Below are 13,368 nucleotides of genomic sequence, written 5' to 3' on the forward strand. Positions count from 1 at the left end.
CTACGAAATGGAGATCAGTGCGAATGGTTTATACATCAGTTATAGTTTTGCTTTGATGGTACCTTGCTACTTGGATAACTGTACTAATCCTAGAAAGTGATTTGAATTCATGACAAAGTTAATTTTTTCACATATGTGCATAATTTGTGTGTCTTGCGGTGCGAGGTTAACATCCCAAAAACAGGTACTGTATTGAATAGCTTCACAGAAAATTTCAAAACTTCCAATTTACTCGAAAACCTCCCAGTAAATTACACAGACAGACAACTGAACAATGAGTTACATCCCACAATAAAAGCCTCTTCATAGTACATCACAGCCAGTTAACCAATCAAAAGCCATGTTGTAAGATCTAGATCTCAGACAGCAGGACATTGAAGAGAACATGTGATTCAGCATCATATGAACAAAAAGCGGATGGATGAAAAGCTCCAATTTGAAGTTCAGTTACAACCCGCCTGCAAGCAGCTTCATGAAGAAAAATGTGTAAATAACTGAGAGCAGAGCTCCAACAGGGATGGTAATAAGCCATGAAACTACTATTTCCCTGACAGTTTCGCCCCGAACACTGTTCAGTCCCCGAGCAAAACCAACCCCCATTACAGCTCCAACTAGTGTGTGGGTTGCCGATATCGGCAAACCAAGCCTTGATGCAATTACGACCACTGTGGCAGCTGCAAACTCTGCTGCAAAGCCTCTCGTCGGCGTCAGCTCCGTGATCTTCTTTCCAATGGTGGCTATCACCCGGTAACCCCATACAAGGAGTCCTGCAACGATCCCAAAGCCTCCCCAAGCTAAAATGTCTGTAGGTATGGCAATTTCTCCTCCACTTAGTCCGCTACCCTGAAGAATTGCCAATGCGGCAGATATGGGACCAATTGCATTGGCCACATCATTTGCCCCATGTGCAAATGACATAAAGCAAGCTGACAAAACTTGAAGATATCCGAAAACACCATACACAACTCGCAACTGTGACCCTGTGGGTCCATCCACGTCCCGTAGAAATCTAAACAGACCCATCAGCTTCTTCTCGTTCTTACCGTCGTCCACAGAGGGAACCTCACAGTAGGCTCCAAGCAAATTGCCAAATTGTCTCTTGATTATAGCATGCATGAGGTAGCCACCTAGTAGCCCAAATGAAAACACCTTCAAAGTAACAAAAAGGGGACTTCCAGAGATTTGAAATGCAGTCAAGGAGAATGCTACGAGCCCAACAAAGACAGCTATAGGAGCGACTGTAGCTGCTGCTTGTCCTGGATTAGGTGCACTATACACGAACTGCATAAATTATTATTTAGACATTAAAAAGACATATAGACCAAATGCACAAAATGGAATCACAACAAAGAAACTTAAAACGATGATTTTACCATCCGGATGAACTTATAGACAGTAAATGACATGGCTGCTCCCATAAGAGGCGAGATGAACCAAGATGAGACGACCCTTGCCAAGGAACCCCAATAAACAGCTCCAATACCTCCATACACCAGTCCAAAGCCGACTAGAGCACCAACAATGCAATGGGTTGTCGAAACCGGCCAGCCATAGGAGGATGCAACCTGAAATGAGAAGGCTCTCTCTCTCTCTCTCTCTCTCTCTCTCTCTCTCTCTCTCTCTCTCTCTCTCTCTCTCTCATGAAAGAGGCTGATTCTATTACTTGAAAATCCCCCAGAACACCTATTCTGAGGGAAAGTACATCATTGTTTACATAGCAAGCCTGTAGGCATCAAATGGGAAACTGAAAACCAAGATACGACTAGGCACATGGCCAAACGGTAAAAACTGGAGGCCACCGTAAAAAGCATCTCCTAAAGAGAGTAAAATGTGCCCTGGCAAGCTAAGTGGAGAGAAGATGACAGTAGCCTCTGAGAGATGGACACTTCAACCGAAAGCCATTCCGCAACTTCAAATCAAGAACCCGAACCACCAAAAGCCACCAGTGGTGGAGATGATAGAGAGCAACTGCAAGAAGCTCGGTGTCGGGCAGAAGCCCACCAATTGGTAAAATCTAACAGGTAGAGGTAATGGAGGAACAGATGGGAGAGAGCAATTAGTGACAAAGATGAGGGTAAAGAGGCAGCTGACATCACCAAAGAGGCACAAGGTGGGTAACAAAGCGCTGCACCGGAGCTGGCAGGGAGTAGCTCCCCAAAGAAGAAATGATGTGAAGCATCCCCAAAGGCAGTGGCTGGGAGTCTCCACAATTTTACCTGTACAATGTATACATAGAGGATCGAAGCACAGCTGAGCACTCCAAGAGCCAACTGGAAGACCACCATGAGTAAGCAGCCAATGGAAATAAGAAATCCACCGTGCCACTTGCAAAGCCCACAACTAAAATGTCATGCGCACATCGCTCTCGCTGCCACGTGGACATACTTCATCGACTTCCAAAGCCAATTTCGCACCTATCCCTAGACAGGAGCGTCTAGACTCCTATGACGATTAGTACCGGCAATTTTGTGCGTCTGTTCGCAGCACCTTGCATGTCTTGACGAGTCCACTCTTGCATAAATGGATTGTACAAACGTTTTGACAGATGTTGTTACACTACAGTGGGCATCTACCATGGCGTGCATGTAGTTTTAGGTTAGAGAAATCCCACGAGCCATTTCCCGCGTCAACCAGATTCTTGGGTGGGCAAATGTGCGACAGTTTCACTCTGAAACTTTGCCGAAGTCAAGTTATTAATAAATTATTTTAATAATTTATATTTATAACTTTGTCTTCCAAACTTGCCCTACCTGAGTCCTATAAATTTTATAACCAGTATCCTACCCTAAAAAGGCAGCAAGGGAGACAAAGTTTTGGAATAGAGGACCAGCGCCTGATCTAGCCCCAACATTTTTGCATGCTCTCAACGTTTCTGCTCCCAGATTGCAGATCAGCCTAGCGTTTCCAATTAGCAGCAGATCAACCCAGCATTTTCAGTTTTCAGCCCTGCCGCTTGCCGGTCGTAGCACTAGCCTCTCCGTTGAAGGCCGGTACTTCGGCAGCCCATTGAGCCTCTTCTCGGCCCTTCCCTCGCCGCACCGAGTGCTCCCATTGCTGTCCATCAGCCCGGAGGTGCTTCATCTCGAAGAGTTACTGCGGCGACAATCCCCATTCGAGTTAGCAGAGTTTGCATTGAGGTATTGCATGTGTGTACATTCCATTTACGCAATCAAAAGAAAATGCCACATCGGCAATAGTGGGGGGGCCCTTGAGAGGGTTGGTTGGGACCCCATCGAGTGTCATCTCTCTCTCTCTCTCTCTCTCTCTCTCTCTCTCTCTCTCTCTCTCTCTCTCTGTGGATAGTTTCCTACGACGTTAAAATTCTCTTCTTCTTCTTCTCATTCCCTCTTTTCAAGGAAAAAAAAGGAACCATCTTAGTATCGCAAGGAAGAAGTAAAGATTGATGGAAGTGTAAAGCCTAGATCTTCACCATTTCAATTTCGCTAAAATCTGCATGTAACCACTCTTGTTTCGGCATCCGAGACTACTTATGCACAAGCAATGTGCGACTATCCTGACAAAATACTCAAAAAAGGTAACTGGAGCATGTCCCTGTACATCCGATGGCCATTGCCACTCACCAAGATGCCAATAGAGTTGAGATGAAGGACTACTCTCCCAAATCCAAAGCCTCCAAGAGGCAACGTCCTTGCGAAGAGATGAGGATCCACCCATCGCTTTTTGCCCCGCAGGAGCCCACGACTTTGATCAGCTACCAAGCAAGGCTAGAAAGAACATGCCCCCTTTCTCATCAAAGTAAAAATGGATCCTTGTGCGTGTAGAGGAGTCCTGCTCTCTAGCAATAATGAACAAAAGGAACTGATACTTGACAAGAAGAGCCGTGCTAGACTCATCAAAGTAACCAAACCAACCCTGAAGCTATGGAAGCGTGATGTGTCCTCTCATGGCATGGTCACACAATTCTGGAATGGCAAACTCTATCTCAATAATTCTGGGACGAATCCCTCTATGCATATCATACCTCTCTGCCAAGATATCTGCTGGCAACAATCTATCACGACACAAGTGCTCATCGAGCTCGCTGGACCGGCATCTCAAATAGCCCAATCAATGTGCAATCGCTGCCCTAGCTGCTGAGGTCTCTCGCCATACTCTGAGTGGAGAGGGATGGTTACCAAGGAATTCCATACAAGTGGCTGTCATGCAATCTCTTCTTTGGATCGAGATGTACATCTTACGAAACACTCTAAAGGAGCTCTAAATCGCACGAAAGGAGACGAATGATCTCGATGCAAAGGCGCCTCTGTAAACAAAAACCGTATCCCTGTAATCCATGTGTGCATGTCTCGAATACCATGGGTAGGAGTGACCGTAGCTAAGATGGACAGAATCACAGTGGACCATCAAACTCTAGCCCGAATGTCACAAGTGTCATCAAATCCCTCAAAAAGGAAGTGCCGAATCAAGCGCCGCAACTACGCCATAATTCCCTCATGCAACGTCCAGCATGATGCAATATATCAAGCAAAGGCCAACAACACCTGATTAAACACCAATGCTCGACCAGCCAAAGAAAGATACTACGAGGACCGGTAGCAAAGCTTCCAATGCATCAATTGCATAACCGGTGCAAATTGCTGCTCAAAAGTCACGTCCAAGCCTACTTGAAACCAGAAGTATGTAACACCCCTGCAAAATCCCTGATTGCACGCATCGTAGATATAATGGGACACCAAAGCATGTAAGGAAAACTCTGACCTCATGTCCTAGAGCCGGCGTGGCTCCTCCAAAATCTCATTAGGTCTGCAAAGTGAGGATCATGTGGAGAATCCTCAAGGATGAGCTGCGTAGAGCTGAGGGATGTAGAGCACGCTCTCTTTGTTGAGTCTCTCGACGAAGGAAACATGATGTCTCCCTCCACAAGCAACTCGACTCCGTGATGCAAGATGCCAACAACTGTGCAAGGGAAGCGGTAGAAGGTGTTTACTCTGACCAAAGTTGTTGTAAGTGTTGCTAAAAGAAATCACTCCCATGCCTACTGCTCCAAGGGTGAAATCGAGGATAATATTGGCCTACGTGCAGAACACCAATCTGCATCAGAGTCAAAGTTGTTGAAATCACCACCAATAACCCAAGTGTCAATGGGAGACAGAGAGGCAGTCAAAGCAGTCCAAAAACAAGCACAATCACGTGGCCTACTGTGTTAGGTGCAGCGGAATGAATGTTTGCGCTTTGCTCAAGATGAGTGCTCCGAACTGTGCTCAAGACTCCTGTTGTTCTTATGGAAGGTAGAGCCTTCCGTTCTTAATGAGAGAATGCTACGATCACAAACAAAGTGAATGGACACTGTGCGTGCAAGTGTATGAGACTGAGAGATAGAGAGAGAAGAGAGATACGACACCAGAGACGTTGTAAAACCCTCCTCGGAGAGTGGTCTACTTATGATTGCACAAATTGGTACAAACTAAATGCATGTGACTGATGCAAGTCTAGGCTATGTCGACGATGACGACGGGACGGCGAGACCGACCTAAGGGCTGAAATTTGCAATCTTTTAGCTGCTGTCCAAAAACGCTACGGGTTGAAATCTGCGCGTCCAAAAACGCTGATTTTGGGGGCTGTTTCTAAAGCTCTTTGTCGCTGAAATTCTGCAGGTTTAGGGCTGAAAACTGAGGGTCTTAAGGGCTGAATTTGCTACTCTTTAGGGGCTGAATCTGCTAGTCTTTCATTGCTGAAAAACGCCATGCTGAAAACTGTCAAAAACGCTAGGTGATGGGTCTCCAAAAACGCTAGGTGCTGGGGTTGGTATCGGTGAAGATCTGATGCAAAAACGCTAGCTATTGAAGCTTCTGCTGCGATAATCTTCTTGCTTGGAAACGCTAGTCTGATGTAGGGCTAGGGCGATGATCTCTTTGATAAGAAAACGCTAGGGGGAGAGATGGTCTTGCTTGGGGGAAGATCCACCAAGGTCTTGCTTGAGAAGTTGCCTGCTGAGCTTGGCGCCTGTTGCCTCTTCTGCCATTTAGTGCTAGTCTAGGTTTGCTTATATACAAACTTACTCAATTTTCCCTACCTGCTTTCCAACAACAGTCACTTAAAAATAATAAGTGAAAAATGTCAAAAATAGGTAAAATAGGCTAAATGCACTGGAAAATTCCCCTTAAGGATTCTGATGGATTCTGATGGGAATGCTTATGATCATGCTGTGTGCAACCAGAGGATATGCATCTATACCAAGTGACTGGGCATGCACGGTCTACGAATAGACTCACAGAAAGTGCCAGATCACTTCTAAATCTAAACTGACTGGACTGACGGAACCCTGGTCATGCTGTAGCTGTCCACGGACACATAGGGTTGGATGTGTCACATGACATCCCCTCCTTTTCAAAGTGAAGTACTGGTACTGAACTGTATGGCGTCGAGGGAGATCGCCAATAGCATCCGGAATCCTGGCAGGGACTCTTCGCCGGCCCACTCTGATGTGTGGGTCGTGCGGTACTTGAACTTCATAAAGGTCTGCAATGCTTGCTTCTTTGGGCCGCGCCGAAAGTGACAAAGTCTTTTGTGGCTCCTTCGATGCTTCAACTTCGTCGAGAGTCGTGCTTCTTTCTTCTTCAAGAATCTCCATGAATTCTTGAAACCATTTCCGACACAAAACCATGAACATACCTATTCCATGTAAAGTGAGTGGAAAAAATCGTGTCGTCCTAATAGACTGTGCATGCAATGTACATGAACAAATAGACAGAGTGACAACCCGTTTATCAAACACATGCACAATGAGACCGAATCTTGCTCTTTTGATTTAGAGCAAACAATTGTGGCAATTCACAACGGAAATGCCCATGCTTGGTGTTCATACTTTCATGTGCTCTTTCTACAAATGTGTCATGCCAAGGAAGAGACATGGAATGTGACTTCCTTACATACATACTTTTCAGCTTTTCATGAAAAATTCGCATACATTCGTGCTCATCCATGAGTGAAACGTGCTCAACGTACAATATGTCATGCCTAATAAAAGGGGTCACATAAAGACGCCGACTAAAATACAGGAAACGATCACGAATGAAACACTCGAACAATGCATGCGTATCAATCATGCGAACACATAATACTTCCTGTGAGGGTTCTTTGGACCTAAGCTCGAGAGCCATCGGTTCTTCGGGATCTATCGAATCTTCTTGTGGGGGATCTGTGGACCTTGACTCGAAAGCCAAGATTGATTCTTCGTGATTGATCGAATCTGTAACAATGTTAGCTTCGCTAGCAAAAGCATCACCTAACACATCATCCTTGTGAACAATTACATCATCTTCATGCAACTCATCATGCTTGTGAGAAATCACATCTTGATCATGCAAATCATCATGCTTGCCATTGTCATTCAAATCATCATGCTCATCATTCAAATCATCATGCAAATCATTATCATTCAAATCATCATGCTCATCATTATCATTCAATTCATTATGATTCTCATAAATCATGCAAATCCTGTGTGTCATGCTTGGGAGAAGAAGAGACTGAGAGAGGCTCCTTTTCCCGAATCTCTTGCATCTGTGCCTGAGCTTGAGAAAAGAGTCGCAAGAACTCTTTTATGTGTTGGTCGCTCTTTCCTTTGACGGCGGCTGCCATTCTTTCTTGGTGTCTACGCTCCATTTCTGCTTTTCTTTCTGCTCTTCTTTCTGCGTGTCTACGTTCCATTTCTGCCATTCTTTCTGCACGTCTTGCTTCGCGTTGTGAGCGGGATGAAAACACACACAGCGCCTCTATAACGACCCGACACACACTCTTGGGAAGATACACACACACACTATGGGACACCACTCGGCTTACACAACACACTTGGCCGAGACAGGGAATACACCTATGGAGTGAGAGGACAGAGACGATCCGTTTACCCACTCCACACAGAGAGATACACACACACACACACACCCAAAAAACTCAGCTCAAAAGGGGAGAATTTCTGATGTTTAGATACAAATGAGCTTGGGCCAACACCAATGGGGCAAATCGCTCACACAATATTGAAGAAATACACCAGATACAACCACAAAGTTAAGCAGAGGCTTCACTCACCGGAGAAGATTACACAGAAAAACAGCAGAAAAAGAGTAAGGAATTTGGCAAAATGGATAGCGCCATCGCGTCCGGAACGGCCCAAAACCCAAGTCTACAATGTCAAAGTGCTCAAATCCGACCTCGGATGAGCAGTTTACGGCCAAACCCCAAAAACACACCTACGGCTGTTCCTCCTCTCTCCTCCACGTTTTTTCTGGTCTTCTCTCAGTTTTTTCAGTTCCCACACTTAGCTTTTTTAGTTGGGCACCCTTGGCCTTTTAGATGACCTCAAACGGACCCCGAACAGGCCAAAAACTGACCTCGCAGTGCATAGTTGTCACCTTTTTGCATCATCCGCACACCTGGCACTCATTTCTTTTCAATAATGCGTCTCGCAACCACGTGAAGTGGCCCCAAAAAGTGGTCCTAATGATGACCTTTCTGCATAACTCTCACAAGAAAACACCCACGATGTGTCCGTCCTCATCCGCGTGCAAATATTGACCCCGTTCGCCCTCCTGACGCCACTAGATGCCATCTGACGCACCTACTTACCTCATGTCATCGGCCCGCGGATAGCTTCCTCGAGAAGTTTTACGCGCTATAAACTCCTCATTATTGTAGAAAAAACATACTGGTACTGGTGATAGTGAAAATCGATGCACTATGTACATGATGTCCTACTTGTACACATGTGGGCCCCACGTAACCACCTGGCTCTGGAAAATGGGCAATTCTTTATTTGATGCACCATGCATGTGTATGTACATATGCGCAATCCCTTGCTCCAAAAAACTCCTGACAGCGTTATAACTTCCTTTTCATAAATATTTGGTCCAACTCCTCCATAGCAATTAGTGCAATCCTTGACGTAGATGGGAAAGGAGGAGGGTCGGAAAAACCTCCTGGTGGGAAAGAATTTGGGGAAAATTCTTCTTCGCCTCTCTCATGCTCATCACCTCCAAGCGAAGTATCCATTCTGCTTCGAGTGATGACCATCCACTGAAGTCTTGGGTTCTTGTGGGTTCTTGTGGTCTTGGGTTCTTAAGTTCACGAGGAACTTGGGTTCTTGGGTCTTGAGGTTCTTGACGTTTTCTTTCGCTTGCAAACCGTGTTTGAGAAGGATCTTCTCTTCACCTGAGTTCTGCTCTTTTCTGCAGGCGCACCCCTTGGCGGCCTTGCGCTCACACCAAGGTTGCTTTTTCCCACCTCACGTCGATTGGCTGGCCGCTAAGTGCACGGTCCACTCTCAATGAGCGAAAAGAGACACAAGGGAAGGCTGAACAAGCCCTTCTTCTTTCTTGGCATTCCTGTCTCTCTTCAAAAACACGATTAGGAATAGACACGCCCAAGCGAACTTGGGTTCGTGCCATCGCAACAAGCAAAAAAAATTCTTGTGACTCTTGTGGTTCTTTCCTTGAGTGATATAGAACACTGCCAAAGCTCTGATACCAATGTTAGATACAACGGAATAAATGTTTGCACTTTGCTCAAGATGAGTGCTCCGAACTGTGCTCAAGGTTCCTTTTGTTCTTATGGAAGGTAGAGCCTTCCGTTCTTAATGAGAGAATGCTATGATCACAAACAAAGTGAATGGACACTGTGCGTGCAAGTATATGAGACTGAGAGATAGAGAGAGAAGAGAGATACGACACCAGAGACGTAAAAACCTCCTCCGAAGGCCCCACTCTCGTCGGCGAGAGTGGTCTACTTATGATTGCACAAACTGGTACAAACTGAATGCATGTGACTGATGCAAGTCTATGCTATGTCGACGATGACGATGGGGACGGCGAGACCGACCTAATGGCTGAAATCTGCAATCTTTTAGCTGCTATCCAAAAACACTATGGGCTGAAATCTGCGGCTAGTCCAAAAACGCTGATTTTGGGGGCTGTTTCTGAAGGTCTTTGTCGCTGAAATTCTGCAGGTTTAGGGTTGAAAACTGAGGTTCTTAAGGGCTGAATCTGCTACTCTTTAGGGGCTGAATCTGCTAGTCTTTCATTGCTGAAAAACGCCATGCTGAAAACTGTCAAAAACGCTAGGTGATGGGTCTCCAAAAACGCTAGGTGCTGGGGTTGGTATCGTTGAAGATCTGATGCAAAAACGCTAGCTCTTGAAGCTTCTACTGTGATAATCTTCTTGCTTGGAAACGCTAGTCTAATGCAAGGCTAGGGCGATGATCTCCTGGATGAGAAAACGCTAGGGGGAGAGATGGTCTTGCTTGGGGGAAGATCCACCAAGGTCTTGCTTGAGAAGTTGCCTGCTGAGCTTGGCTCCTCTTGCCTCTTCTGCCATTTAGTGCTAGTCTAGGTTTGCTTATATACAAACTTACTCAATTTGCCCTACCTACTTTCCAACAACAGTGACTTAAAAATAATAAGTGAAAAATGTCAAAAATAGGTTAAATAGGCTAAATGCACTGGAAAGTTCCCCTGAAGGATTCTGATGGATTCTGATGGGAATGCTTATGATCATGCTATGTGCAACCAGAGGATATGCATCTATACCAAGTGACTGGGCATGCACGGTCTACGAATAGACTCGCAAAAAGGGCCAGATCACTTCTAAATCTAGACTGACTGGACTTACGAAACCCTGGTCATGCTGTAGCTTGTCCACGGACACATAGGGTTGGATGTGTCACGTGACATACTGGGTGCACCGAAAGGAACCCCACCAAAGTCTCATCAAACTAGATCCCAGCATACATTGGTCTGCCCACTACCAAAATCCCATGGTGTTCCATTAAGGCAAGCAAGCGTGGACCAACAGAAATGCATACACCACAACTACGAGACAAGTGTCCACTTGCTGGTTCCCAAAAAGTGAAGTCAAAGTTCTCATGCTAGAGAGGAAATGTCTAATATTTTAGGATCAACTAAACCGAAGTATCTCTTGTAACTTGTTAAGTGTCAAAAAAGGCTCATCCACACTTGGTCTCACGATGTGCCAGTTGCCCCAGAGCCTGGTCGATGGTTGACAATGTATGGTGCTGTGGTATCTGGCATCCCACAGTTCTGGCCTAAGGTTCCACGAAACATCCTTCAGCTTTTAGCCCCTCAAAGTGTACTAGCAAAGTATTTTCAACAAGCAAGAGGCTCGTAGCACTGTACATCCTACTACTGAAACCAGGTATGGTATTGCAAGAAATTGTCAAAGAACTGGCTGAGTTCTTCAAAGGTTCCTTCCCACCATTACTGGAAATTTTCCATACAAGCTCTCTCTTCAAATTAGCCGCTGTTTTCAAGCTACATGGCCATATAAGTCCTAAAACTAAGTTATCCATCACACTTCATACGAATCATCCAAGGCTAACAAGATGGTATTTTTATATAGAAGTTTCCTGATAGTTCGCAAATGCCAGTGACGTAGAAAGCTTGAACAAGCAACAACAGTACCACAGATTGAGACTATGATTTTCAAATGAATAGATTGCTCTGAGGGGTAGCAATCTGATTCAATCGAATGTTTTCATTTCTACATTGTTTAACAGACATTCAAACAGCATTTTCTAAAGAGTGTTGGGGGATGGGCAGCAGAACATGCAAGTGAAATTAACACTTCATATGAATCATCCAAGGCTAACAAGATGGTATTTTTATATAAAAGTTTCCTGATAGTTCGCAAATGCCAGTGACGTAGAAAGCTTGACAAGCAACAACAGTACCACAGATTGAGACTATGATTTTAAAATGAAAAGATTGCTCTGACGGGTAGCAATCTGATTCAATCGAATGTTTTCATTTCTACATTGTTTAACAGACACTCAAACAGCATTTTCTAAAGAGCGTTGGGGGATGGGCAGCAGAACATGCAAGTGAAATTAACATAATCCTGCTGACAAATAGCAGTCACTGTGGCAAACAACAGGTATCTTCCATCGTACACCAAGTATGCCCCAGAAACATGTCTGTACAGAGCTCTACATAGGACAACAGGAACTAGACCCATTCTTTGATCACTATACAACAACATATAGAAAATAAGCATAAAAAAGTTCTATTAGACCTTAGCTTACCTGCAGCCATGTCCCTGCAGCCGCAAGTGATGAAAGCATTCCAGAGAAGAGCAATGTACTTTTCCCAGCAAAAGTTTCAGGTGTTAAAATTCCCTTCTGCATGGTATGGCTCACATGAGCACCCACCAAAAACGCACCAGAGAATTCCAAACCAGCAGCAATAAGCACAGCTTGCCTAAGAGTCAGTGCACCTGAGCCCACAGAGGTGCCCATGGCATTGGCCACATCATTAGCACCAATGTTCCAAGCCATGTAGAATCCACACAATAAGGTGGCATAAGAGAGGACCTTGGTCTTGAGGGTTAATGTAGCCGTCACGGAATGCATCGTTAGTGGTAACAACAGTCCTGCTAATGCCACCACAGCCGTAATACCAAAGGCTGTTCTTGCAGATATATTGAAAGCTTCTGCCATCCCCCCTGTAGAACCTGGCTTTCCCTCAACTGCATGCCCATCATTTACTTTGTCTACCCCCGGAACAAGGGACATTTTGTCCATGTAGTACTTCACATCCTTTTCTTCAGGATTTCCCTCGAGATTTTCTTCATTTGCTTCCGCATATGATGATGCCATAGCCCTGATCTGAAAATTTCCACAATATTTTTTCTTACATGGTCTCCAAGGAATTTCATCAGATATGTTGGGAACAAGATTTCCAGTTACATGAAGAGGCTTTGGGCAACACATTATATCGTTATCTCCGTAAGCACAAATGATAAGTCGATACCTCGTCTTGAAAAGCATAGGGTCCCAAGAGAGATCCATAAAGTTTACTGGTCTCTTGACATTTGCAACATTTTTTCCTTGAGTCCAAATAGACTGCCTTTCTGAAGATCTTGGAGCAGACAAAGTTCGCTGTACATTTCTACAATAGGCCATGCTAGAAGGGAGCTTATATTACGATTTTCTGTAGTCACACAGGATGTACTCTATGAGCCTGCCATCTCTACGAGGGCTGGCATGAAGGTAAAGTTCGTAAGCCCATAAGCAGGATCCTGATTGCTGTCCTGAAGACCTTCATTATTGGATAAGAGCCCAAGAGTCTCACCGTCCAGGAGTCGCGACCTTTGCTATGAGCAAAGAGTAACAGAAGGCAAGCTGCTAGGATATTTTCCTTTCTAAAGAGATGGAAGATTAGTCCCTTTCCCAATTCAAGCAGCAAATTGGCGATGCTGGAGGATCGCAGAGCAAGGTTACAAGGGGTAACTGAGCTGCGATACCAAGACTTAATGGAGAAGAACAAGGAAAGGGCACTCATTACACGCCAATGAAAGACAGCTTGAAGCGCAGTCCATTGAAGAGCTCCAGCATCAATG

At 45.0% G+C, this 13,368-nt stretch overlaps 1 protein-coding gene across 1 annotated transcript; it reads right to left on the reverse strand.

Annotated features, from left to right (window-relative positions):
* Window positions 1–227: 227 nt before the first annotated feature.
* On the reverse strand, window positions 228–13,065 carry LOC147447209 (inorganic phosphate transporter 2-1, chloroplastic-like). The gene is made up of 3 exons (XM_086523082.1): window positions 12,053–13,065; window positions 1,374–1,565; window positions 228–1,281 (listed from the first exon to the last, which is right to left on the reverse strand). The coding sequence occupies exons 1-3, from the start codon at window positions 12,929–12,931 to the stop codon at window positions 448–450; spliced, it is 1,905 nt and encodes a 634-aa protein (XP_086379208.1). The 5' UTR covers window positions 12,932–13,065; the 3' UTR covers window positions 228–447.
* Between the last annotated feature and the right edge of the window lie 303 nt (window positions 13,066–13,368).

The sequence above is a fragment of the Adiantum capillus-veneris genome, chromosome 11 (genome assembly GCF_014529385.1).
Source record: "Adiantum capillus-veneris isolate H3 chromosome 11, ASM1452938v2, whole genome shotgun sequence".
NCBI classification, from domain to species: Eukaryota; Viridiplantae; Streptophyta; class Polypodiopsida; order Polypodiales; family Pteridaceae; genus Adiantum; species Adiantum capillus-veneris.

Excerpts from the sequence above, each read along its gene's own strand:
- LOC147447209 (XM_086523082.1), bottom strand. The coding sequence starts at position 12,931 with ATGGCCTATTGTAGAAATGTACAGCGAACTTTGTCTGCTCCAAGATCT. Across the intron at positions 1,566-12,052 it reads CTGCAGGGACATGGCTGCAG|GTTGCATCCTCCTATGGCTG; the intron begins GTAAGCTAAGGT and ends TTCTCATTTCAG. Across the intron at positions 1,282-1,373 it reads TCTATAAGTTCATCCGGATG|TTCGTGTATAGTGCACCTAA; the intron begins GTAAAATCATCG and ends TAATTTATGCAG.